The sequence below is a fragment of the Mycetomoellerius zeteki genome, unplaced genomic scaffold (assembly GCF_001594055.1).
Source record: "Mycetomoellerius zeteki isolate Tzet28-1 unplaced genomic scaffold, Tzet1.0 scaffold555, whole genome shotgun sequence".
In the NCBI taxonomy this organism is placed as follows: Eukaryota; Metazoa; Arthropoda; class Insecta; order Hymenoptera; family Formicidae; genus Mycetomoellerius; species Mycetomoellerius zeteki.
The window spans coordinates 176,518-203,716 of record NW_017257561.1 but is presented as its reverse complement, the minus strand read 5'-3'; the positions used below and the strand labels follow the sequence as shown (position 1 = coordinate 203,716).

The following is a 27,199-nucleotide window of genomic DNA, read 5'->3' as shown; positions in this document are numbered from 1 at the left end:
TCAAATTCGCCGAGACATTACCGCGTCTCTTGATTTAATTTTGATCGATTGAACGATATTATTCTGAAAAGAATGTACATATATTTGCAATATACATCTGTTGAAAGATTCACCGTCTGTGAAGTTTTAAACAAAATTTTATAATGTGTGTGTGTTAGATAATAAAAATTTTATCACATTGTATATGGCGTTCCATTTGATTGTGGTGTTTCAGTGTACTTATTTCTGTCGATTGTGTCTCTTAAAAGAAAATCAGCACACCAATGTAAGCACACAGGAGTAAATTAAAATGCAAAAATAAATAAGTAAAAGAATAATGATGTGATGCCGATTCAAATCATGGTGGCAAAATGATGGTTTGACATCAGTGCTCAATGGCTATGTTCAGCAAAATATTTTAATTTACAACTTTTTTTAAGTTTTCTTCGCGCTGATTGGATTATTTTGTTAAGTTTCTAGAAATAGTCTTATCTCAGTAAAATAAACTTCCAACTTGCAAAATATACATTCTGCTGAACGAGTTTTCCATTGGATAATTAGAACGTGTGCGCATTGACGTATGATAGCACACATGAATTTCTTCCACCACTATTGTGTTATTGGATGTACGACGATTTGAAAATAATTGTGTACGTCCGTTGACAGTAGGTTAAACTACTGGAATTCACGAGAGCTGCGAAGTAACGAGAAAAGAAACATAGCGTTTGCGAAAAAGCGATCCCGACAAGCGATATGTGCACCTCAGTTTTACGTAGCTGGCAAGTCCTCAGATCACTGGAGCCGGAATTTATCTCACAAATTCGAATGGTCATAGTATATGGTAATTCGCTCTTTTTACATCCTTTGCTTACACGCTTTGACAACGTTGTTGATCTTATATTTTGAAACAGATATATATGGTCATAGTGCCTTAATCGTGACGAAAGATAAGATGGTATATGCTTTGGGGATCAACCATTTCGGTTGTTTAGGCACAGGGGACTGTATCTCCACATTACATCCAAAGAAGATCGAGGTCTTATGCACGAAAGATATAAAGACGTTCGCGTGCGGTGGTGGACCTCACGTTCTAGCACTTACAGTAGGAGGAGAGGTATGTTAAAAGGTCATACTCGAATTTTGTTTGTTACACGACTAATCTTTGGAATATTTCATATATTTCTGATTTGTTCTCTTTGGAATACACGTGATTTTCACATTTATGTTTTGAATACAAATGTGTTAACCGTTAGATTTCACTCTCTTAAAGTAGTCTAAAAAATAAATAGTTACGCTGGGTTGTTCCATCTTTCGATGGAAACTTTAGCTTATTACCTTACTTTCTTATTTTCGTACTCTTTTACTCTTTTCTTTATCCGTTATATAAGTTTTCATCCCCAATAGCAAAGGGTCACATTCACGTTACAATAGAGTTAAACAGTCAGGAAGAAGATATGATGTCACTGTGAGATCGTTATAACAAATAACACATGTTACAAAGTCATTCGCACATCACCATGACATTGCTGTGACATTACATTTGTGATAAAGCAGACATTCGCACGTTACCATGACGCAGTCGTGATGGTTTTTAACGTAACTATGACATTTTCTTGCTATGGGCGATAATATCTAAAGATGAAACCGACATGTAATGAATTTATACTCGTTCAAAAGAACACATACATTTTATTTTCCTTCCTTATCCTTCGTTCATGACGCATCTATCAATTCTACAAAATTGCCAGAGATATAATAAAATTGCTAAATCAAGACGTAAAACGTAAAATGAATGACAGTGATGTCTTCGCAGTATGTGAAAATATTAAAAAAGACTGTAAGAAACCGAGTATACGGAACCATAAAGCGATTAAAATACATTCCACTCAATGTTTATTTCATCCTTATTTAACATTTGATGACAACAACGAAATTACGTTTGCCAGTGTTGCAAACGTATTAAGTGGATCATAAATATATGTAGGCGCGACGAAATAGGATAATTGGAACAGTCACAAGTATACGGCTTAGATCTGATGCTAGAAGTATCCTGAGCAATATCCTGAGTTCAAATCCAAGTCGACTCCATTATTTTTCTTTCGTTGACAGATATACTCCTGGGGATACAACCTTTATGGCCAAGTGGGGAACAGTTGGAATGAGAGCATTACCACGCCTGCTCTAGTAAACATACCTATTCAGGAAGGTGATCAGGGTCCAAAGCGTATCGTCGACATAGCATGCGGATGTAACCATTCCATCGCTCTGACCGAGTCTGGCGAGGTAAGCAAAGTGTCAACAATAATTCTTTGTTTGAGCTATTAAATAGTCAGTTTGATTTAGGTGTATGCTTGGGGAGTACATGAGGATGAAGAAGAAGAGGAAGAAGAGGTGCAAGAAGAGGAACAAGAGCAGGAAAAGGAGAAAACTGATAAACAGACAACACCTATGCAATTCGATATCTTGGTTAAAAAGAAGGTTGTCCACATCTCCTGTGGTGCGGCCTTCACTGTGGTAATCATTGATAATGGCGAGGTATATGGTTGGGGTAATAATAGATATGGCCAGCTGGGTGTAGGCGATATGGAGGATCGAACGACGCCATGCCAGGTCGATTCACTAATAGGCACTGTGATAGGTAATTCTCTTCTCGATAAAGCGTCAAAAAAATAAATAATGAAAATGTTCAAATGAGATTACTAAGCAATCGATATTGTTTCAGTCCAGGTTGTTTGCGGAGACCGGCACACGCTGGCGCTCACGGACAAAGGAGACCTCTACGCCTGGGGTAACAATTATTACGGCCAATTGGGGATCGGCAACAAAACGCATTCCGTTAAACCAGTCCTGGTATACTTACGTTTATCATCATCATAAAGAAGACAAAGAAAAGAATAAAGTATAGATTTTCATGATCAACATTATTATATCATTAGGTCGAGCATCAAATGGGAAGAGTGTTCGACATTGCCGCTATGTATGACGACAACATAAGCGTCGCCGTCGGCACGGGACAACGTGTGTATGTATGGGGTTTTTGTTGTGGACAGAACATCATGACCCCAATCGCTACTCCATTCTCGGATATACATATCGCATTTGCATCCTACAGTTTGATGACGTATATGCACAAACCGCTATTCCTGGACATAAACGGAGAGCCGGACATTGAATGTGATGTACTGAAAGTGAGAACTGCATTCAGTGATTCTGTTTGTTGTATATTTTGTTTGATGTGTGATATTTATTCGTTTTGCTTGTACTTTCTAACATTTTCGAAATGTACAGTAAAATGAGTGATTTCTTTGACCATAACACTATGTAACTTTTCCTCTAGAGCATAAACGTGAAAAATGAAAATTTTTGCGAATGTACATATACACATATTTATACAAAAAAATTTCACTTTTTACGTATCCGTTCTAGGAAAGAGTTACATGATCGCTACACAGAAGACTAAATCGCGCTCAATAAGCAATTAGTTAATTTTCAATATGGCTGATTCAAATGATTGGTATAATTAATTTTTGCCGGTCTTATGTAACTTAACTTTTTACTTCGTAAAGAAGAATCGTTGATCGATTTTGTCTTCTGAACGCATCGAAAAATGCTTTGTCGAAAAAAATATGCAATTTTTTCATTTTTTTAATTATTAAATATATCACTACTAAGTTATGCAACTTATTTAGTAATTTATGTATCTATTGTCATAAGGTAAATGGGTTCGTTCTACACGACTTGCATTTGATCTGTTGCTATACTTAGCTCAGGATAGTGCTTAATATTCTTGCGGATGATTGTAGTAGATCCTCCTCTTGCTTTATTTGCTGGATGTATTGCGTGGTAAGCTTCAAAGTTTTTGATTTTAATATATAATATGATTCGCGGGTAAGATGTGTCTCCGAAATTAAGCATGTATCAATTTGCATTTGCATAAATTGCTCAAATTCACTTATCCGTCCTTGAATTCCGTTGGCATTCTATATAGCTATTCTTAGGCTCATTTTCGCTTTATCTTCGCTTTGTTATTCAGATCGTGTTCGAATCTATTAATTTTATCAAAGAGTTGCTTGTTAACAAGTTCTTGTTCGCTTAATTTGTTCAGTACGAGATTAAGTTTTTCTTCAATTGTTGTTCGCTTTTTTTCTCTAACAGCCTCAGCATATAGTTTGTATGGCACGTTTTGTGGTATAATATTCTCTATTTTGGCTTGTGCACTCATTTGTTGCGTCCGTTGTTTTGGCTTTGTCAGTACATCCTTCCTCTTCTGTAGTGCTTTTGCAATCTCACAACTTCTATAATTAGTCGGGTGATCTCCATTGCAATTTATGCATCTTGTCATCGTTTTATTGATTGTATAAGTTTTAGTGAAACGTTTACCCGTGCATTTCACGCACCTTGGATCTTTTTGACAGTACTTTTGGGTATGATTATATTCTTGACATCTCTTGCATTGTGGTATCAGCCGTGTAGTCTTGCGTAGCGGTTTTATTGATATGACAATTTTTAGTATATTCTTGATAGCATAAATCTTTTCTGTTTTTTTTTTTATTATCAAAGGTTATCATGAAGAGTGATAGTCCTCGCTTCACAATTTCAATTTTTCTATTTTCCAAGGTTCTTTTTTCGCGTTTAAGTATATTTATCGCATCTATCACATTGAATCCCTTGTTTCTGAGATCTTCAATTATATCTTGTTTGCTGCGCAAAGGGTGTAATTTCCTAGCGATTACCTGGATGGGTCTTTCATGTTATCCTCATATGTGTGCCATTGGATTTTTTTCTTTGCTTAATTCCGCTGCTAGCGCCCTATATGAATCTCCATCTGGCGTGTTTATTTTCCACATATCATTATTAAGTGAGGCTATTCTACATTCTTTCGATACCGCTCTTTTAATGGTCATAAATGGCTTGATGTATTCTTTCATCCCTGCTACATATATAGGTGGAGAAGCGCGCATTCTACCCACTAGTCTTTGTCGTTCTACTTGCTGGGGTTTGTTATTTCCAGTTAAATTGGTTTCTTGATTACACTTGTTTCCAATTTCTATTCCTGCAGGTGATATGTACGGTGTGATGAGCTTGCTTTCCGCTTCTTTTTTGGGCTTCTTTTCGGAATTCATTCTGTTTTCCTACGCAATTCCTCCTCATCTGTTTCATAATTAATATTTGTTTGCGACTCATTACAAATTTATATTTCTTGGATTCTATTTCTCTCATCTGCTGTTCTATTTGCTGTATTTTTTTGTTAAGTTTTTGCTTTTCACTAATTTCCATTAAAGGCCTTGTACAAAAGTTGTTCCTTTTCAGTCTGTAAGTCATTTGCGTTTTTCACCTCTATCCTGTCTTGGTCTTTGTAAAGCAATAGATGGCCCATCCCAAAATCCATGGGGCCTGCCTCCAAGGAGAATGGATTTTCCGAGTAGCTCGGGCTGCTACCTGGGGTAATCCTTTCCGTGGTAGTTTTTTCCATTGTCTTTGTTTGCTAGTTTTGATCCACCCCGGGTATTTTATTTCCCCGCCACCTTCCGGCAAGCCGGTGAGATTCCCCAATGCGCCATCAGGGGAAGTGCCTGATGGGAAACTAGCAACCCCACACGGGAAAATATGCAATTGAAATAAAAAAACAAATTGTGATCTGATTAGTAATCAGTATCAATGAGATATAGGCTGCGGTCCACTTTACGTTACAAACGCTTCGAAGCATTCTTTGATTAGTCAATTCATAAAATTTTTTGTTCTGATTGGTCGCTCAAATACTTCGAACCGTTGTAGTATCAAAGGACCGCAGCCTATATCTCTAATTATATTTAATATATAATTTTTATTCTCAATGGAAATATTAATTCATATGTGTACTAATATTTCCAACGTTGTGGTGAACATTTGTCATTTTTTGTTTTATCCTTTTTCAAATGTAGTATTGCTAATTTAAGTTTTTAAAATAAATTGTATTTTTGAGAAATCTGTATGCATGCAAAGAATGTACTGAAGGTGACGGTGAATAGCATTTCGATTAATATTTCATATGTTATATTCTCGATCTCAATTGAAAAATGTAACGAATAATTTATGTCGAGTTAATTCCGTACGTATTTGTCATTTCTTATATAGTCGACAAGCGATCTTAGGATACAAGTCGGGAACTATTTTATGCACGTGCACAAGATTATTTTAAAGGTCCGCTCTTCGTATTTTCAAACCTTGTTTCAGCACGATTGGGCGGAAAACAACCAGAGGTACGTAATGATTTAACAAAAGATCAGTGTTAATGACTTCAGAATTCCTCATTTCGTCACCAATTTTCTTTTCCTACAGTGTTATTAAGTTGGATCAGTTTTCCTATATTGTCTACAAAGCGTTCCTGAAGTACTTGTATACCGACATAGTCGATTTACCCTGGAAGCAGGTGGTAGGTGAGTCAAGTGCACTATCAACTATTATCAGTCTGAATCCACACTTACGATTAAAACAATGTTTTTTGTTATAGGACTTTTGGACCTGGCTGACGCATACTGCGAGAGCGATCTTAGGAAGAAGTGTTTTCAGATGCTAAAGAAAGAAATTACCGTACCGAATGTCGTTTACTTATATACCATTGCAGTCAAATATAACGAGGAGGTATTCAAACACTGTTGACGCTCATTAACATTTTATTAACAGCGATATTTATTTATCTATATGCATATTTAATAATATCTGAATATCATTGATAATTATTTAGGAGCTAGAAGATTGCTGCGTCAGATTTGCCGTTCATCACATGAATGCTGTGACGATGACAGAAGATTTCGCCAAACTTGAGCAGGAATTGATGATGACATCATTTATAATCAAGGCGCGCAGAGCTGGATGTTTCAAATACTAATTGTGTTTATTTTCCTCAAAGAGATAATTCAACTCAACGAGAAGAAAATCGAGAGAATCTCGAGAGGCGAATCGCTGTATTCAAATTCGCCGAAACATTACCACACATCTCTTGATTTAATTTTGATCGATTGAACGATGTTGTTCTGAAAAGAATGTACATATATTTACAATATACATGTGTTGAAAGATATACCGTTTGTGAAATTTTAAACGAAATTTTGTAAAATAAAATTTTAATCACATTGCATATGACATTTTATTTGATTGTAGTGTACTTTTTTGTGTCGATTTGTGTCTTTTAAAAGAAAAGCAGCACGCCAATGTAAGCACATAGGAGTAAATTACAATACAAAAACAAAAAAGTAAAAGAATAATGGTGCGATGCCGATTCAAATCAAATGGCAATATAATGGTTAGACATCAATTCTCATTGGCTATGTTCAGCAAAATATTTTATTTTGCAACTTTTGAAAGTTGCGAACTTTGGATGTTTTCTTGGCACTGATTAGATTATGCTGTTTAAATTGCTCGAAATAGTCCTATCTCAGCGAAACAAACTTCCAACAGTTACAAAATAAACATTCTGTTGAACGCAACCATTGGCTTCGAATATATGTGCGCAATAGCGTATGATAGTCCTTTTTTTTCCACCCGTATTTGGCTACTGTTGTATTGTCGGCTAACAGCGAATGTACTCCGATTTCAAACCAATTAGATATCTGTTGACAGAAAAGATAATAAGTCACTTGAATTCACGAAATACGCGAAATAACGGGAACAAAACGAAGCATTCGCGAAAAGACGATCCCGTATAGCGATATGTGTACCTCGGATTTACATATCTGGCCTATCGTTAGTTTCTTGGAGCCGGAATTCGTCTCGCAAATCCACATGATTATGGTGTTTGGTAATTATTCATTTTCTTTATTTCTTTTGCAAACTTACTTTGACAATGTTGTTCATCTTTATATGTCTCGAAATAGGTGCATGTGATAAGGCTTTAATCGTGACGAGGGATAAAATGGTGTATGCGTTAGGGACCAACAATAACGGTTGTTTGGGGACTGGGGACACAGTCTCTACGTTATATCCGAAGAAGATCGAGGTCCTGTGCATGAAAGATATAAAGACGTTTACGTGTAGCAAGAATCGTGTTCTGGCACTTACAAAAGAAGGAGAGGTATGTTAGAAGGTCAGAAATGATTTTTTTATTGTTTTCGTAACATGTTTCATGTCTGCAATATATATAATTTCGATTTGTTCTTTTTGGAATACACATAATTTTCATGAAATGGGGAATTGCTAAACGATAAATTTCATTCTTTTAAACTATTTTAAAGTAATTAAAAAATAAAATTGTTAATCTGGGTTGTTCTGTCTTTCGGTAAAAACTTCAGTTCACTCCTTTATTCTTTTATTCTCTTACTCTTTTACTCTTGTTTATCCATAAATTATCACATGTTTTATCTAAAGGTGAAACAACTGGCTGTTAATGAATTTTTATTTGTACATAAAAGTACATTTTAATGTTTCTTCTTTGTCATTTTTTATTGATGCATCTGCTAATTCTACAGAATTGTCAAAGATTTTATGAAATTGCTAAATCAAGCGACTCATTCGTGAAACGTTAAATCAATGAGAGCGTTGTCCTCGAATATTATGTTAAAATTTATAAAGGGAGACCTTGAAGAATTAAGTATATAGAATCGTAAAGCCAATTAGAATACGTTCCACTTAACGTTCATTTTATCCTCGTTTAACTTTTGATAACAACGATGATAAATTTTGCGTGTGGACGTTGTGAATGTTAAGTTGAACGTATCCTAGATATATGTAGGCGTGATAAAATAAGAGAATTAGATATCAGTCGAATATGACTTAAATCGACGCTAAGGTATGGAGATACATCCTAAGTTCAAATCTCAGTCCGTTTATTTTTCTGACATTCACAGGCATATTCTTGGGGATACAATCATTTCGGCCAATTGGGGAATGGTTCAGATGATCAGGTCGTTAGATTGCCTACTTTAGTAAAGATACCGCCTCTGGAAGACGATCTGAGTCTGAATCGTGTGGTGGACATAGCATGCGAGGATTACCATTCCGTTGCTGTGACCGAGTTTGGAGAGGTAAGCAAAGTGTCAATGATAATCCTCCATTATTATGAGCTGCTGAATAAGTAGTTTGATTTAGGTGTTAGCTTGGGGATATGATTACATAGAAGAAAGAAAGTCAGTGGCTACACCTATGCAATTTGATAGCTTAGCTGGGAAGAAGGTTGTGTACGCCTCCTGCGGTGCGGAATTTACTATCGTGATTATCGAAAATGGTGAGGTGTATAGTTGGGGTACTAATAAGTATGGGCAGCTGGGTATAGACGACCCGCACAACCGAAAGACGCCATGCCGAATTGATTCATTGGAAGGCATTGTGATAGGTAGAGCTTGTCTCGATAAAGCGATAAAGGAATAAGAGAACGATAAAACCAAATGGGATTATTACTACGCAATCGTTATTGTTTCAGTCAAGTTGGTTTGCGGAAATAGTCACACTCTGGCGCTTACGGACGTAGGAGACCTCTACACTTGGGGTAGGAATAACCATGGCCAATTAGGGATTGGCCACCAAATGGATTCCTGGAAACCAGTCTTGGTATATTTATCGTCATCCTAAATGAAACAAGGAAGAAAATAAAATAAAAAATTTCATGATCAATTTTTATATCATCAGGTCGAGCACCAAATGGGAAGAGTGTCTGACATTGCTGCTCATCAGGACAGTCATATAAGCATCGCCGTCAACAATGAAAGACATGTATACGTATGGGGTGTTTGTCGCAGAAATGCTGTCAACATTCCAATCGCCACCCCGTGCTTGGACATGCACACCGCGTTTGCGTGTTACACGTCGCCGAGCGTTATGCACCAACCGCTGATCCTGACCGCGACTGAAGAGTCGGAAGTATTGAAATGTCTGAAAACTGCTTTCGATGATCCTGTATGTTTTGTTCGTTGTTCGGTTTCTGTTTATTTTGCTTATACTTTCTCCAATTTTCTAAAAACACATTGAGATTAATTATTGCGTTCAAAACATAAAGTCGTTTAATGAGCAATCAGAATGGTTAATGTAATTGCTTTTTGCTGATATAAGTGTATTAAGCAATGAATGCCTATACCGAAGTTAGATCTGTACTGCTTAAATAATTCAATGTGAATTATATATGTATATATAAAATGTATATACATACATATATACCATATTTGTCACATTGTATTTACAGTTTCTTAGCATATTAACGTCTTTCTAATATGATGTCTAATTGAGCATCAAATTACTAAAAATTGCTTGTCAATTTAATTTAATTCGTGATATTATTACAGTAGTTCAGTGGCGTTTATAAGTCCCGAAAACCAATTCGGCTTGCAGTTTGAGAGACTACAAATTTGGTGTATATGCATGTATGTACATATAGTATATAGTATAAATATATACACTACGCAAAAAAATTAAAGGATCACCTTGTTCGTCCTTAAAAATAGGTGAAAGTTCAGAAGAGTGTAACTTCGTAAAAAATGATCATAACAAGATTTTTAAAAAAGCATTTTAAAAAAGAGCATTTAATAAAATTTGAAATCTCTACTTTCGAAATCGGTAATTGATATTTCGATCTGATTGATTTTTTACCTAACTATACGAATCTAACTAGTCAAATCTGAAAATTTTGTACAAATTTTACAAAGGTCTATGGCGTGAACTAAAAATCGCTCATAAATGATGAAAAAACAAATTGAAAGTAAAGATTCACTCTTTCGACTGCTGAAAACCACATTTGTATGCGATTTTTATTTCACGCCATAGATCTTTGTAAAATTTGTACAAAATTTTCAGGTTTGACGGATACCCATTTCTGTTCGTATAGCTACGTAAAAAATCAATCAGATCGAAATATCAATTACCGATTTCGAATGTAGAGATTTCAAGCTTTAAAATGCTTTTTAAAAAATCTCGTTATGATCATTTTTGATGAATTTTCACTCTTCTAAATTTTTACCTATTTTTGAGGACGGACTAGGTGTTCCTTTAATTTTTACGTAAAAATGAATTTTTGGTGCAAAAATGAAAATAAGAGGTACAACTTCCAATGGCCTTGATCTTGACAAATGTTATCCAGGACATGATCCTGAACAATATTCAAAAGGTTTTAACCGTCGGTCGGTCAATTTGCGTAATGCTAATGCCGATTGTACTGTAACCTTCGAGCCTCATAATTTGAAAAGTACTAAATGAAAATGAACTTAATTATAATGTTTTGGAAAGCTCTCGAGGTAAGCTACAAGAATATGTAATAAAAAATGGGGGGATCCGTTTAAAAAATTCAAAGTGGCCTTGCTCTCACTTTGACAACGCTACCCAAGGTCAAACAAATGGTACCATCTTACGCTTTCCTAAAACTTTTGTCTGAACATATTAGTCATTTGACACACATTTTCAGAGATAATAGCTTGTAACACTTTACATGGGCCACCCTGTATATGCACTAGCGTTTCCATCGTAGTGATTAACATTTTTCATTTTTTGTTAAATCATGTTTTAATTATAATGTTACTAGCTTGAGTTTCTAAAAGATTGTATTTTTAAAAAGTCTGTGCGTGAAAAGCAAGTACTGGATCTGACGAATGAGCACTTCGATCAATACGTTTTATTCTCGACTTTAATTGAAAAACGAGATAAACAGCCTTATATCAAGCTAATTTTATATGCATTTATCTTCAACGTTTTCTTTCATTTCTTACGTAGTCGACAAGTGATCTTACGATACAAGTCGGGGGCCAACATATCCACGTGCACAAGGCTGTCTTGAAAATCCGTTCTTCATACTTTGGAGCCATGTTTCAGCACAATTGGGTGGAAAACAATCAGAGGTACGTCATTAATTAGTAAAGTATTAACTCTTTCGTTATGACGCTTCTAGGCGCTTCGCTCCACCGTAGCGTCGCCACTGAACGGATCGTCGCTCCAAAAGTGTACACATTGTGCGTCTTTGGCGTTTGGGTTTACGTCTTATTACACTTGAATAACGTCTGAATAACTTTCCTTGACATGCTTTTGAAAGAAAAGGGACTTTTCTTTAAAACAAGATATTTATAATTTCTACATAAACGATAATTATTGTAATTAAAACGTAGTATGTATTGTATAATATAAATTAACATATATACAGTGAGAGCAAAAAGTATTCATACAAGGAAATTTGTTATAAAAAAGACTTATTTGTAGAAAATAAACTTTAATTAGCAATTTTATACAATGAATACATTCTGTTCTAACATAAACAAACGAGTTTCGCATGTATTCCTGATTTTAGAAGTTAAATTTCTCGACTGTACGAATACTTTTTGAGCATACAAACAATCCAATTTTTAATTTTCACTTATTTTTCAGATAATATATTTTCTATCTTTAATACACATCTTTTTGGTATATATAGTTTTAAGAAACATAGTCTATTTTATTCTTTATGAATTACCCAACAAGAAATGATCGTCAATTAAATGTCGAATCGACGTCAAATTGGTGTTGAGATCATCGTATCGATATCAATCCGACATCAATTCGATGACTCATTTCTCGCTCTGGATAATATTTACTTTTTAAAAATAAAATTTTTTTTAAATATTTTCTCTGTACGAATACTTTTTGCACTCACTGTATAACAGTAATAATATAATTACGCTCGTGTATCTGCAAGTTACATCGTGGATATCAGCTATAGCCGGCGTTAGGGCCGGAGGTTTAAAGATTTTTCAGATTTCTTCATTTTTAGTTGTCAATGGGTGCGTTCAGCAGAACGTTTGTTTTGCAACTGTTGGAAGTTTCCTTCGCGCTGATTGGATCATACTTTTAGATCTAGAAGAATGGTCCTATCTCAGCAGACAATCATAAAACGGTTGCAAAACTGTTGAGTCTGCTGAACGCAGCCAATAATCTTCTTTTCCTACAGTGTTATTAAGTTGGATCAATTTTCCTGTATCGTCTACAAAGCTTTTCTGAAGTACTTGTATACCGACGTGGTTGATTTATCCTGGGAGCAGGTGGTAGGTGAGTGAAGTATATTACGAAATAAGCTGTTATAAACTGAGTACTCTTAGATTGAAGCAATGTTTATCGAAAACAGAACTTTTGATCCTGGCTAACGTTTATTGCGAGAATAGCCTTAAGAAGCAGTGTATTCAATTGTTAAAGCATGAAATTACCGTATCGAATATCGCCTACTTGTATGGCATTGCAACCAAATATAACGAAGAGGTATTCAAACAGTATCATTGTTGACCATTTACATTTCAATGGCTGCGTTCAGCAGAGAAAGCAGCTTTGCAACTGTTGTAAAATTCTTTAATATGATTGGTTTATACGTTTAGATCTGTAAGGAACCAAAAGCAAGAACCAATTTTTTTATTGAAGAATTTTACAACAGTTGCAAAGCTGCTTTCTCTGCTGAACGTAGCCATTAACTTCATTACCTGTCTATCTATAAGAGTGTGCAATAATAATTAAATGCCGTTGGCAATTTTTTAGGGGCTACAAGAGGTCTGCATGAAATTTGCCGTTTTTCATTTAACCAGTTTGGAACAGACAGAAAATGTCGCCGAGCAGGATCAGAACATGATGAAAGATTTAATAAATAAGGCGAGGGAGGCTCATGATTTTAAGATGTAATTTGTCTAGTTCGTTTAAGAATGATGTGTCTTGCTGAGAATGAATGAAAGTCGCTAGAAATATCTGTTGCTGCACGAATACTCACTTATATATATGGTATATCATAATCGCGTATTTTGATGAAATATTTCTATAATTTGTTTTTTTAATTGCATTTCGTTAGTGCCTTTCATGTAGCTGCAAGTTATTGTAGGTAATAAGTAGATGCTTTTAGTGATGCACGTTATCTCGCGTGTTTTAATAAATTGGCGCGAGAGATTTCTTCTTCATTCTCAGACATTGTGTTCCTGCAAACGTGCTTGAGATTTTTTTAGAGTTCGCATAAACATAGAAAAAGAAACTACTCTCTGAAACAATCTCAATTTTTATATCCATGACGACGTTATTTGAGTAAAATAATTATATTCATACTAGTATTGTTATGTTACCGTTACATTTACATTAATTGCATGCTTATTAAATAAAAATTTGCAACGATATTTTAATTTTTATCTTGGTGGAGAAGGAAACGAAGCATTTACGAAGAGACGATCGCGAGAGGCGATATATGCCTCTCGGACCTACGTAACTGGCGTATAGTCAGTTCACTGGAGCCGGAGTTTGTCTCGCAAATTTACATGGTCATGGTTTACGGTAATTACCTCTCTTTACTTCTCTACTGTAATCGCTTTGTAGTGTAGTTCTCTTTACTTCTCGAAACAGGTAATTGTGGTGATTATGCCTTAATCGTGACGAGGGACAAAATGGTGTATGCTTTGGGGACCAACATTTACGGTTGTTTATTTACTGAAGACACGTTCTCCACGCTATATCCCAAGAAGGTAGAGGACCTGTGCACGATAGATATAAAGATGTTCGCATGTGGCAATGGACCTCATGTTCTAGCACTTACAAAGGAAGGAAATGTATGTTAGAAAGTCGTTAGTGAATTTTTATTACCAGTGTCCTTGAAGGGAAACACCGGTCTTTTCTAGAATATATAATTTCAATTTGTTCACTTTGGAATACACATAATTATCACTAAATGTGATCTTGTTAATCGTTAAGTTTTAATCTTTTAAGATAGCTGAAAGATGTGTACATACGTAGTAAAGCTTGATTGTTCCATCTTTTGCTAAAAACTTTAGATCACTCCTTTATTCCTTACTCTTTCACTCTTTTGTGTAAGAGTATACTCTTACTCTTTCACTCTTTTGTATAAGAACTTTAGAAGAAGTAGACACAACAGAGAGAAGGTATCAGCGTCAGGGCTGTATATCCTGATGATGACGAAGACGGATGGCTAGTAATAATAGTATGGAGGCGAAAAGATCTCTATTTGAATCCTGGAGCCTCGTGTTGTCGCTTATTTCTTACATTATTTATTTATCCATTATTTCTTTGATTTGTTTATCCATTATATTATTGGATAAATTATCACATAGTTTATTCAAAGATAAAAGTAACCGACTCTTGATGGAATTTTTTTTATACAATGAACATTGAATTTTTTTTTACATCTCTTGATGCCTTCAGCGCAACCCTAATAATTGCCAGATATCTTATAAAACTGTTAAATCAAGCGACGCGTTCTTAAAACGTAAAAACAATGGTAGCAATATTTTTGAACGGTATGTTAGAAAATATATAAACATTGTAAAAAGAAACAAGTATATAGATCTATTATATAAAGCCAATTAGAGTACGTTCTAATTAATGTTCATTTCATCCTTATTTAACATTTTATGACAACAAAATATACTATAGAGCGTGTTGTGAACATTAATTGGGATGTAACTTAGATATGTGTAGGCGCGACGAATTGCGAGCCATGAATGAGCCAGTCGTGTAAGTATATGTCTTAAATCCCATACTGGAATATGGAGAAATATAAGTTCACAGATCTCGGTCAACCTTTAATTTTTCTATCATTCACAGGTATATTTCTGCCGTTACATCTATGAGGAATTAAGTGATTCACGTCATTCTTATGATTCAGAATCAGATGACCTTGAAACTAGTTCGCCTAGTTTAATGAAAATACTTCCTTTGGAAGACAATCTGAGTCTGAATCGTGTCGTGGACATAGTATGCGGGTATGACCATTTCATCGCTCTAACCGAGCATGGTCAGGTAAGCAAAGTGTCAATACTCACCCTCCATTATCATAAGTTGCTAAATAGCCAGTTTGATTTAGGTGTATACTTGGTGTCACCTTTGTCGAGAAGTTTCATCAAATGATGAACTTGAATCAAAAAAAGGCAGACCGATTAATACACCTATACAGTTTGATGTCTTGCCTGGGAAGAAAGTTGTCTACGTGTCCTGCGGTCAGGGCTTCAGTATCGTGATCATCGAAAATGGCGAGATATATGGTTGGGGTGATAACGGTTATGGTCAGCTGGGTGTAGGCCATATTCACGACCGAGAGAAGCCATGTCGAATCAATTCATTGGAAGGAATTGTGATAGGTAGTTCTCGTCTCGAGAAAGCAACAAAGTAATAAGAGAATGGTAAAACCATATGGGGTTGTTAAGCAATCGGTACTTTTTCAGTTAAGGTGGCTTGTGGGTACCATCACACGCTGGCGCTCACGGACAAAGGGGACCTATACTCCTGGGGTGATAATCATTACGGCCAGTTGGGGATCAGCAACAAAACGCATTCCTTTAAACCAATCTTGGTATACTTACGTTTATCGTCATTATCATAAAGCAGACAAAAAAAAGAATAAAGTATAGAATTTCATGATCAACATTATTACATCACCAGGTCGAGCATCAAATGGGAAGAGTGTTCGACATTGCCGCTGTATTTAATAGTCACATAAGCATCGCCGTCGGCAATGAAGGACGTGTTTTTGTATGGGGTAACTGCCGTGAACAGTCAATCATGATTCCAATCATTACTCCATTCTCGGACGTGCACAATGCGCTTGCATGTTATGGGTCGCCATGTGCTATGCACAAACCGCTGATACTGAACGTGAACGAAGAGTCGCGGCTGGACATACTGAAATGTCTGCGAATTGCATTCGACGATCTCGTATGTTTTATTCTTTTTACGGTTTCTGCTTGTTCTGCTTATACTTTTTCACATTTTCTAAATATATGAAATAATAAATGAACTGAATGACTTTCGAAAGATAAAATCGCTTAGTGAACAATTAGAATGGTTAATAACTGGTTTTTGCTGGTCAATGTATATAAAGCAATTAAATCGCTGAGCGATTTTGTCTTCTGAATTCAGTCAATGATACTGTTATAAAGAAACTTGCAATTAAAATAAATAGATCAAATTTACATATATAATTTTTATTCAGGATCAAAATACTGCATTTATGTATACTAACATTGCAACGGTTTATATTTATTACTTTTTGTTACATCCTGTTTTTGTTATATATTTTTATTTTGAGTTTTGAAAAGAAATTGTATTTTCAAAAAGTCTGAACATGTGGGAAAAAAGTACTGAAGCTGACGAGCACTTTGATTAATACGATTCTCAATTTTAATCGAAAAATGTGACGAATAGGGAATTATATTAAGCTTATTTTGTACGCATTTGTCTTTTTCTTCATTTCTTATATAGTTGACAAGCGACCTTACAATAGAAGTCGGGAACCAATTTATACACGTGCATAAGGCTATTTTGATGATCCGCTCTTCGTACTTTAAAACCATATTTCAGCACGATTGGATGGGAAACAACCAGAAGTACGTAATGATTTAAAGAGCAATACTTTATATTAACCCCTTCAGACTCATTGTCAGTGGACATTGTAGTGTACATCATATTTGAAGACATTATTATATTGAAATTATTTAATTCTATTGACATCATCTAAGATCTGATGTATTATACATAATACTGTATATTTTGAAAAAATAGTCAAAATTTTGGAAAAAATTAACTGTTTAATATGAATTATGTGTTTAAATACGCGTAAATTGAATTTGAAAAAAATTTTTTTATTATAGTTCCAATAAAGTCATGTCTGAAGACGTTAAAGACTTCTCAAATTTCCTCATTTCGTTAATATTTTCTTTCCCGACAGTATTATTAAGCTTGATCAATTTTCCTATATCGTCTATAAAGCCTTCCTGAAGTACTTGTACACCAACGTAGTCGATTTATCCTGGAAACAGGTGGTAGGTGAGTCAAGTATACCATAAACTATTTTCAACCTGCTCTCACGTTTAAAACAATGTTTCTCATTACAGAACTTTTGGAACTGGCTGACTTATACTCCGAGGGGGATCTTAAGAAGAAATGTATTCAGATGCTAAGGGAAGAAATTACCGTACCGAATGTCGCCTACTTATATAGCATTGGAGTCAAATATAACGAGGAGGTATTCAAACGTTGTTGACGCTCATTAACCTTCCGTCGGGCGCGGCCGATCTGAGTGATACACACGGCACATGTTTTATTTACCCATGTCCACGTATCGGATCGCAGCCACTTCGTTTCTCACAATAACTTTCCCTTTTTCATCCTCCTTTAGCATGAAGTGCAATAAGCCTACATGCTTGATGCTTATTGAACGTTTTTGTACAATTTGTAGCAAAGAATTGCTAGAAAATAAACAATAAGAGAGATGAATCCACATTCTACGAGTATATTAATTAATTTTTTATATATGATATTAATGTTTTCCTTCTTTAGAATTTATTTTGTTTATATTGTCTATATATTTATTTTTATTTGTGTAGGGTTTGAATAAGATTATAAATGTTTCTAAAGGAACTAATGTTTCAGTTTTTATATAAATGAAATTACGTTTGTGTTATTTATATGGCCTTATATTACCTTTTCGTTTTATTTTGTGAATAAAATTTACTTAATATTTAATGTTTTGATATAATTGTAGTATAGTTTTAACAAAATAGTTAATGCGATCAATTTGATACCACCGCGCCCGATCATGCTAAAAGTCAAACCGCGCCCGATGGAAGGTTAACATTCCATTATCAGCAATATTTATTTATCTATATGCATATTAAATAATATTTTAATGTTATTGATAATTTTTTAGGAGTTAGAACAGTCCTGCGTCAAGTTCACCAGAAATCACATGACGGCTGTGACGCTGACGGAAAATTTTGCCAAGCTTGACCCGAAACACATGATAATATTCATAATAGAGGCGGGCAAAGCTGGAGGTTTTAAAACGTAATTTGTTTGCCTCAAGTAATTTGTTTAGAACGTAATCTGTTTACCTCAAGAACATTGCGCCTCACCGAAAATGGTTTGATATCGCTAGATATCTCTAGCTAGATATCGCTAGCTCTGTTGCTGCGCGAATACTCCCCATACGGTATTTTATAATCGTGTATTTTAATGAAATATTGAGTTAGTTTTTTTCTTATCTGCATTTCGTTATTAACTTTTCATGTAAGTAATAAATGAATGCGATGAAGTATAATCGTGCAAACTATCTTGCGCGTTCTAATAAATTCGTGCGAGAGATTTTTTTATGGCTTTCAGACAATGTAATCGTGTAAAGATACCCGAGATTCTCTCGTAGAATTCGTGTAAACGTAGAAAAAAAATCGCCGCTCGCTTAGAGAATAAATCAATTGTGTCTGTAATGACGTTGTCTTCATAAAGCGGTGTCTTGAATGAGATTTTAAGTTTTAAAGCTTGTTTTCAAGCCTCAAGTCCTAATAAATTAAACAAAATATAGATGAATGTGAGGGGTATATACGACTATGAAGAGTTAGTTTTTTACAATGTATGTCTTAAAAGTTATCTTGTGCCTTAAAATTTTATTGTAGACACTGTTTAAGGATGCTAATGTCCTATTTTACCATGATTACGTTTTAGGAGAAATCTCTGAATTGGCTTTACGGATTGCAAAATTTTTTTACAAAGTTAAAGAACGCATAAAAAGGAATTCCGGAAAACACGATTTCACGATAAAATCGGAAAAAATTAAAAAATTCACTTTTTCTGACACGTACAACTGTTACCTGAGGTTAACATTTGCTTGATATAAAAGTTTTAGCTTGTAGATCGAAAATAACCGTGAGGCGAGATTCAGATTACTTGAACGAACAATACTCAGTTTGTGGAATTAAGATTCAAAGCGTAGAAAAAAATATTTCTCTTAAAACGAAATTACGTGTTTTGCAAGAATTAATTTTTTTCCTCTTTTACAAATTCGAGAAAATTCTTTTCCAGGATTAAAGTATATACATTAATACGTGTCTGTGAGGTGGAATTTATTCAGAAAACGACAAAAATTTTCGAAATTGAAGTCTCAAGAAAAATTTTTTATCGTTCTCGGCATAAACTCCATCTCACAGATACGTATTAATGCGTATACTTTAATCCTGGAAAAGGATTTTCGTATCTATAAAAGAGCAAAAATGTAATTGTTATACAAAAATTATGATTAGTCGGTAATACAGACGTCAAAAATGCTAGTTTTATCGATAATACAGACGGCTCCAGCATCCGCTTAACAGTTATGTTTATGTCTGAAAACCAGGGTTGGGTAAGTTAACTTTTTTTTTTAACTAAGTTAAGTTAAAGTTAACAGCCTTGAAAATTTATCTTAATTAAAATGCAAGTTAATCCATAATGAAATTAATTGAATTAAAAGTTAAGTTAATAAAAAAAGTAATTGAAAAGTTAAAAGTTAAATTTGATCTGAACAATAAAAAAAAAAGAAAAAGAAAAAGTTTGACCATTATACATAATTTTTCGTGTTTTTCCTTTCTCACAGTATATTTATTAAAGAATCTAGTTATTTTTCACAAGTAACGATTATACAATATAAAATTACTAAATCATATATTTATTATCCTCTCGCATTGTGTCTGAGGATTAACTTAAAAAGAAATCAAATTAAAAGTTAATAGTTACCGATAAAATGTAACTTAAAATATAAATTAAGTTAAAAAATTAAGAATCTAAAATATAACTAAGTTAAGTTAAAATTAATTAACTTTTTAACATTTTAACTTAACTTTTATTTTTTTAATTCTCCACACTACACAACCCTGCTAAAAACAAATGTGAGCATCAAAACGTCTTATTCATTACGTATTGTCAGTCTAATGAATTATTTAGTAATTTATTTTAGTTTTTAAATAGGTAGGATATATATTTAAGTTAGTAGGTAGAATATTCTTTACATGCCAAAAAAATATTTTCATTATTATATTTTTATCAGTATGTTATGTTAAAGTACATTTACATTAGTTATATGCCTATAAAATAAAACTGTAAAGATATTTTGGTTTCTATCAGAATCGAATCTAAGACCTCTGGCATTGACAAGTTCGCTGTGTCATGTCAGGAAATTTGTAATTTATTTTGTTTTGTCAGCAGTATAAATTTTGAAAAATATAAATAATATGCTTGTAGAATGTAATAAATTTTTTTTAACATTTTCTAACAGTTTGTACTGTCAATGCTTTGCTAGAAGAGTTCGGTTGAGGAAACTCTTGTAGTTTGTCATTTGATATTGTACATCATTATATTACGATTTTTTCCAATATGTAAAATTTACTTAAAATTTTAATCGTTTGTGGTTACACGGAGTCAAATTAAATCTAAAATAATTTTAAAGGCCTGTCTCTAATTAGTATATCTCTGTTATAGTATAATAAATCTTATAGTGAATTTTTTATATTTTATAGTTATACAATAATTTCACATTCTTTTTTTCTCAAGGATAACCTCTTTTCAGTTTTCAGAGTATTTTTTAGGGGGATGGGGGAGGTGAACCATTGCACTATTTTTTTTCAGAAAGTGTCGTATAGTCATAAATTTTGTATAAAAATTAAAAAATTATATATTTTTAACTCATTTTTCAAACATTTTTACTTTCGCGATTTTTTTTATTATGTTACAATTAAAATCTTTACAAAGCTACTGTACTTTTATATTCTACAATTTTAAAAATATAATATTCAGTAATTTTCTTTATTTCAAAGAACGAAAATTGCAGAGAATATGGCAACCGGTTAAATGTTAAATAATTTTCATTACATGTAAATAATTATGATTATGATTTTTATTAAAAATTGCACGTTCTCATTGGTCTTGATTATTCGCTTTAATTGTCGACAATAATAGATAACAGAATATAACGTCATTGTTTTATTTTTTTCCCTTTTTCTTTCTCCAATTAATAGCCGCATTCAGCAAAATGTTTATTTTGCAACTGTTTGATATTTTTTCACATAGGTTGAATTATATTTTTAAATTTGGCGCAATAGTTCTATCCCAGCGAATTATTGAACTTCCAACAGTTGTAAAATAAACATTCTGCTGAACACGGTCAATGATATGAGAGGTCGTAATGCTTGAATGCGTGATTACAGAAAGGTACTAAGGAACAAAATAAAGCGTTTGCGAAGAGGCGACTAAAGATAATCGGAGTGAATTTGAAGCAATCTCATAAGGCAATATGTGCGTCCATTGCATCTCGGATCTACGTAATTGGCCGATTTTTAGTTCACTGGAGCCGGATTTCATTTCGCAGATTCACATGGTTTTAGTATACGGTAATTCACTGTTTTCTTTTGCCTTTCGTACTTGCTTAAACTTTCAACTTCCAATCGTAATGGCTCACGTCTCCTTTCTAAAGTAACGAAGACGTTATTACAGCAGAGTAACAAAACGGTAATGATAAATTTGCGAAGTCAATAAAAACAGCCTTGATTGAAAATATTGTATTTTTTATTCATTAGAAATTTTTTATTTTTAGTTATTGTCACCTATTAGTTACTGGTATTGTACATAAGTTTGAAAAATTCTTGAAACAAAGAATAATTTACGGCAAATGTTATATAAATCAATTGTTCAGCTGAAACTTTAAATAATGATTGATAGGTGTGCAATATTTCTGACCAAGACTGTAAACAGTTGAAACGAGTTTTATCAGAAATTTCGTAAAATTACAAAGGATGAAACACTCGTTACCTTATCTTATTTGACGACAGGTGAAACGGGTAGGGAGACCTTGATGGTGATGAGGAATAAAATGGTGTACGCCATGGGTAGCAACTTAGATGGTTGTTTAGGAACAGGGGACACAAACTCCACATTGTATCCGAGGAAGGTGGAAGCCCTTTGCAAGAAGGATGTGAAGACATTTGCTTATGGCAACGGGCCTCACGTTCTCGCACTTACGAAGGAAGGAGAAGTACGTTACGATGTTGATATTGGAGTACAAGTGAAAAAAAAATTTTAATTGATATTTTTGTAACACCTTACTTCTCTAGAATATACAACAAAAATATTGAGCACTTTATTAATCATTATTTAGTTTTAGTTCAAGAATTGATTTATAGCATTTGCTAATTATTATTGTAAATTATCCTTTATTTCAAGAATTCTTTAAACTTGTATATAACGCTAGTAATCAATAAATGACAACATTGGCAATGCAGATAAAAGATTTCCAAATGAATGAAAAAATTATAAGTATCTAATATTTTTTATCAAGACTGTATATAATTCTGATCCTCTCTTTGAAACGCATAATTTTCGTTAAATACGAATTTGTTAAGCATTAAGTTTTTTTGGATTCTTGTAGCTAAGAATAAAATAGTGTTGACGTGCTTATATTTTTACAAAAGGATATTTGAATTTTTCTTCATCGCTTCTAACAGTTCAAACGAATTATCAGAGATTTTATTTCGTTTTATATTAATTGCCAAATCAATGTATTTTTGAGACATTAGAATTATTGACAGTATATCGTCTTCAAAAGGTATATTCGTGGGGTCGCAACAATTATGGCGAACTGGGACACGGAACGTGTAATTCAGTTCTCATGCCTACTTTAGTGCCCACTCTAGGAAATTCTGTGAGTCTTACGCGCATCGTGGACATTACGTGTGGGAGTCACCATTCTGTTGCTTTGACCGAGTTTGGCGAGGTATGCAAAAGTTCCAGTATAATGCTAACCGTACGTTATTGCGAGCTATATTAGATAACTACTTGGTTTGATTTAGGTATATGTTTGGGGATTAAATAATTTCGGGCAAGTCGGTAACGATGACAATATAAATCAAAGCACACCTAGGCAAGTGGACTTCAGCTTAGCTAGGAAGAAGGTTGTCTGCATTTCTTGCGGTGATACCTTTACCATAGCGGTCGTCGAAAATGGCGAGGTATTTGCTTGGGGCAGTAACTGTGTTGGCCAGCTGGGTGTAGGTGATGACGAAGATCGAACGACGCCGTGCCTGCTTGATTTACTGAAAGGCATTGTAATAGGTAATTCTTATCTGGATAAAACAAAAGAATTAATAAAATAACGATAAAGAAAAACGGTTTGTTGAGCAAGCAATATTTTTTTCAGTCAAAGTGGCTTGCGGATTCGAGCACACGCTAGCGCTTACGGATGAAGGGAGCCTCTTTTCTTGGGGTGGAAACAATTATGGTCAATTGGGCCTCAATGACAAAGTGTGCTCCTATGAACCAATCATGGTAAACTCATATTTACTGTCATTATAAAGGAAATAGAAAACAAAAAGAAAAAGCAAAAGTTAATATAATCGATACTTTGTACTATCAGGTTGAGCATAAAATGGGAAAGGTATCCGACATCGCGGCTGTACATTGCAAACACATAAGCATCGCCATCGGCGAGGAAGGATGTGTCTACATATGGGGTGACTGCCGTGGTCAGAGCATCGCAATTCCAACTGTCACTACGTTTTCGAACATGTATGACGCTCTTGCGTGCTACGGATTGCCGAGCGTTATGCACAAACCCCTAATTCTTTACAATAACGAAGAGCCGAGCGTATTGGAATGCCTGGGAAATTCATTCGATGACGAAGTATGTTTGTCTTATTCTTTGTCTTGATATAGATTAAAGATAAAATAATCATCTACATAGCACATCATATCACAGTAATATCACAGCAATATCATTTTTCCATTGCAATGTTACAATGAAATCTAGCAGAAATATTATTGAAATATTATTAAGATGTCATAATAATCACAATATATCACAGAAATATTGTAATATTATGTAATATTTTGTAATATTTATGTAATGCTTATATTTATGTAACATTTATTGGGAAAAATTAAGACATTTTAAAGAACTTTTAAAAAATTTATTGAATTTATATTTTTAATGTCATTTTAAAAATTATTTCATATAATATTAATAAAAAAATAATATTGTCAATACAAAATAACTATTATATTATATAATGTTATAAATTGAAAAAGTTATAATAAACTAAATATCACTTATAAGATTATGTGTGTGTAACGTATAATTTTATGATATTTTAAAATGTCTTAATGACATCTCTATAATAAAAGCGTTATTAATTATAATGTCACTCTGCTACTTAAGATATCATATTGCCACAATATTACTGTGATATTTCAATGTTGATTATCAAATGTAATCCATCAGTAATATTTCTAAAATATTATATTGTAATATTTCTGAAATATTGCAATATTGCTGCGATGTTACCATGTTATTACGTGCTATGTGAGCACTGTGTTATAGTATGTCTCTTGTCGGAAAGCACGAATAATAAGACAGTTCTTTGCTTGAGTCTTTTTAATAGAAATTCAAGGAACTTCTTTTAAATGGAAAAAAATACTCAGGCTAAGGATGAGCATTTTTAATTTATAAAACTATGTAATATATTCTGTTCTCGATTTTAATTCCTAAATGCGACAAATATTTTGTGTACTCAGTTAATATTGCATACATTTGTCTCTAACAATTTTTGTCCTGATATAGCATACAAGTGATCTTACAATACAAGTGGAAGGCCAAAGTATTTTTGTGCATAAGGCTATTTTGAAGATCCGCTGTTTGTATTTTAAAAACATGTTTCAGCATGATTGGGCGGAAAACAATCAAAGGTAATTATTCAACAAAGGATCATTGCTATTTTTATTAAAAATTATCAAATTTTGCTCATTTTGACAGTGTTATTGAGTTTGATCAATTTTCCTACGTCATTTACAAAGCCTTCCTAAAATACTTATACACTGGCATAATCAATTTACCTACGGAGAAGGCGATAGGTAAGTCGAATACATCGTTTAAATCAATTATCGACCTTTATGAGCGTCAGAACAATGTCTTTCATTATAGAACTAATGAACCTGGCTGATGTTTTCTGCGAGAGCAACCTCAAGAAGTACTGCGTTCGGATAATAAAGCAGGGAATTAGCGTGTCGAACGTTGCCTACTTGTACAGCGTTGCAGTTCAATACAATGAGGAGGTAATTAAACATTGTCATTATTAACGCTTAATAACATTTCATTAACTGCTGTATTTATATACGCATGGAATAATTGAATTTGGTAATGTTTTAGGAACTGGAAGAATTTTGTATTAGGTTCGCTATTAATCATATGACGGCTGTGACACAGACGAAAAGTTTCGCAGATTTGGATGAAAATACGCTAAAAACTTTTATAATTAAGATAGGCAAGTCTGGTGTATTTAAAATGTAATATTAAGTCTATCTGCCTTAAAAACAATGCGCTTCGATATGAATGAACGAAAATTGCTGGATGTCAGTTGCTACATGAATATTCGCAATATATATAGAATCGCGTATTCTGACGAAATATTCCAAACATTTTATTTCCTCAATAACAGTTCGTGTAAATGATAAAGGGACTCGAAGTGTCCAGTTGTATCAATTGTATTGCGCGTTCTGATAAATAATTCACGTGAGAGATTCCTTGACTCATCTCGAAGAGTGTGAGAAAGATCTTGCAATCTTGCAAAAGTACCTGAGATTTATCTTAAAATTCTCATGGAAAAAAGAATAACGCCATTCATTGAGACAAATCATAATCTTATATCTGTGATAGTGCGATTATTAGCGTAACAGATCGATTTATCTTTAAGTAAATGTTTTAAAAATGCTCGAGCTGATAGTGCTCAGAAGACTTCCAAAAATTTTATAGTTACGATTATTTTATAATTTTTATAATTACAATTTTTACTAGCACATTATATTATAGTTTAAGCCGACTATTGCCTTTATGAACTGAAACATTATAATAGTAACGAACCTCTTTTTTTTATTTCTTAAGACTTCTGGGCAATACTTTTTTTTCTAGAACAAAATTATATAGTTTCTAATAAAGCATTTTTCATTTTATTTTTTAGTTATCATTTATTATTTATTAAAAATTATATCTCGAACAAAAAAGTGTTAAAATTTTTTCTAATACTAATTAATTACTAAAAAAAACCATAGATTAATTGTACAAAATTATTATAAAAATTTATTATATATGTGCGTTCGTGTGTTTACATTTGTATTGGAAACAGTTCATTCAAGTTCTTGTTAAAATTATGTTGAATTTTCAACATATTTAAGTATTATAATTTTACATATAATGTGATTATGATATTTAAATATTTTTATATAATCAATATTCAATATTTCTTAGTGTCAAAATAACACAGTTTACGAATAAGTGTACAAATAATACAAAAATGTGTTTTAAAACATAAATTCTAGATAAATAAAAGACGTTAATTTAACATATAAATATTAATTTTACTGAGAATATATACTTTCACAGTATGCTTACGAATTCTGTTTGTATTATCAGATTGTGTTGACAATTACGGCAATTAGAACGTAATTTGTGCATAAAAATGTCTAAAGATATATTTTA

At 33.4% G+C, this 27,199-nt stretch overlaps 4 protein-coding genes across 4 annotated transcripts; all 4 read left to right on the top strand.

The window, feature by feature from the left end:
* Window positions 1-732: 732 nt before the first annotated feature.
* Window positions 733-6,847, top strand: LOC108727858 (RCC1 and BTB domain-containing protein 1). Its single transcript, XM_018456135.1, has 10 exons — window positions 733-820; window positions 891-1,093; window positions 2,089-2,262; window positions 2,323-2,617; window positions 2,702-2,829; window positions 2,916-3,191; window positions 6,094-6,218; window positions 6,298-6,395; window positions 6,470-6,600; window positions 6,704-6,847. Exons 1-10 carry the CDS (start codon window positions 733-735, stop codon window positions 6,845-6,847), a joined length of 1,662 nt encoding a protein of 553 aa, XP_018311637.1.
* An 821-nt stretch (window positions 6,848-7,668) lies between these two features.
* On the top strand, window positions 7,669-13,566 carry LOC108727857 (RCC1 and BTB domain-containing protein 1-like). Its single transcript, XM_018456133.1, has 10 exons — window positions 7,669-7,756; window positions 7,833-8,029; window positions 8,802-8,978; window positions 9,043-9,286; window positions 9,374-9,501; window positions 9,580-9,846; window positions 11,647-11,771; window positions 12,851-12,948; window positions 13,025-13,155; window positions 13,426-13,566. The coding sequence occupies exons 1-10, from the start codon at window positions 7,669-7,671 to the stop codon at window positions 13,564-13,566; spliced, it is 1,596 nt and encodes a 531-aa protein (XP_018311635.1).
* A 373-nt stretch (window positions 13,567-13,939) lies between these two features.
* Window positions 13,940-18,724, top strand: LOC108727856 (RCC1 and BTB domain-containing protein 1-like). The gene is made up of 11 exons (XM_018456132.1): window positions 13,940-13,956; window positions 14,072-14,199; window positions 14,269-14,471; window positions 15,484-15,678; window positions 15,833-16,016; window positions 16,101-16,228; window positions 16,318-16,590; window positions 17,137-17,261; window positions 17,603-17,700; window positions 17,769-17,899; window positions 18,584-18,724. The coding sequence occupies exons 1-11, from the start codon at window positions 13,940-13,942 to the stop codon at window positions 18,722-18,724; spliced, it is 1,623 nt and encodes a 540-aa protein (XP_018311634.1).
* A 3,224-nt stretch (window positions 18,725-21,948) lies between these two features.
* LOC108727868 (RCC1 and BTB domain-containing protein 1-like) lies at window positions 21,949-26,036 on the top strand. Its single transcript, XM_018456156.1, has 10 exons — window positions 21,949-22,067; window positions 22,506-22,708; window positions 23,279-23,446; window positions 23,523-23,784; window positions 23,870-23,997; window positions 24,086-24,352; window positions 25,289-25,413; window positions 25,481-25,578; window positions 25,649-25,779; window positions 25,874-26,036. The coding sequence occupies exons 1-10, from the start codon at window positions 21,971-21,973 to the stop codon at window positions 26,012-26,014; spliced, it is 1,620 nt and encodes a 539-aa protein (XP_018311658.1). The 5' UTR covers window positions 21,949-21,970; the 3' UTR covers window positions 26,015-26,036.
* The last annotated feature ends 1,163 nt before the right edge of the window (window positions 26,037-27,199 follow it).

Coding starts and splice junctions, on each gene's coding strand:
- LOC108727858 (XM_018456135.1), top strand. CDS start 733: ATGTGCACCTCAGTTTTACGTAGCTGGCAAGTCCTCAGATCACTGGAG. Junction 1,094..2,088: donor CACTTACAGTAGGAGGAGAG/GTATGTTAAAAG, acceptor TTTCGTTGACAG/ATATACTCCTGGGGATACAA. Junction 2,830..2,915: donor ATTCCGTTAAACCAGTCCTG/GTATACTTACGT, acceptor TTATATCATTAG/GTCGAGCATCAAATGGGAAG.
- LOC108727857 (XM_018456133.1), top strand. CDS start 7,669: ATGTGTACCTCGGATTTACATATCTGGCCTATCGTTAGTTTCTTGGAG. Junction 8,979..9,042: donor CTGTGACCGAGTTTGGAGAG/GTAAGCAAAGTG, acceptor AGTTTGATTTAG/GTGTTAGCTTGGGGATATGA. Junction 11,772..12,850: donor TGGGTGGAAAACAATCAGAG/GTACGTCATTAA, acceptor CTTTTCCTACAG/TGTTATTAAGTTGGATCAAT.
- LOC108727856 (XM_018456132.1), top strand. Junction 14,472..15,483: donor CACTTACAAAGGAAGGAAAT/GTATGTTAGAAA, acceptor TATCATTCACAG/GTATATTTCTGCCGTTACAT. Junction 17,900..18,583: donor GAGTCAAATATAACGAGGAG/GTATTCAAACGT, acceptor ATAATTTTTTAG/GAGTTAGAACAGTCCTGCGT.
- LOC108727868 (XM_018456156.1), top strand. CDS start 21,971: ATGTGCGTCCATTGCATCTCGGATCTACGTAATTGGCCGATTTTTAGT. Junction 23,447..23,522: donor CTTTGACCGAGTTTGGCGAG/GTATGCAAAAGT, acceptor GGTTTGATTTAG/GTATATGTTTGGGGATTAAA. Junction 23,785..23,869: donor ACTGAAAGGCATTGTAATAG/GTAATTCTTATC, acceptor TATTTTTTTCAG/TCAAAGTGGCTTGCGGATTC.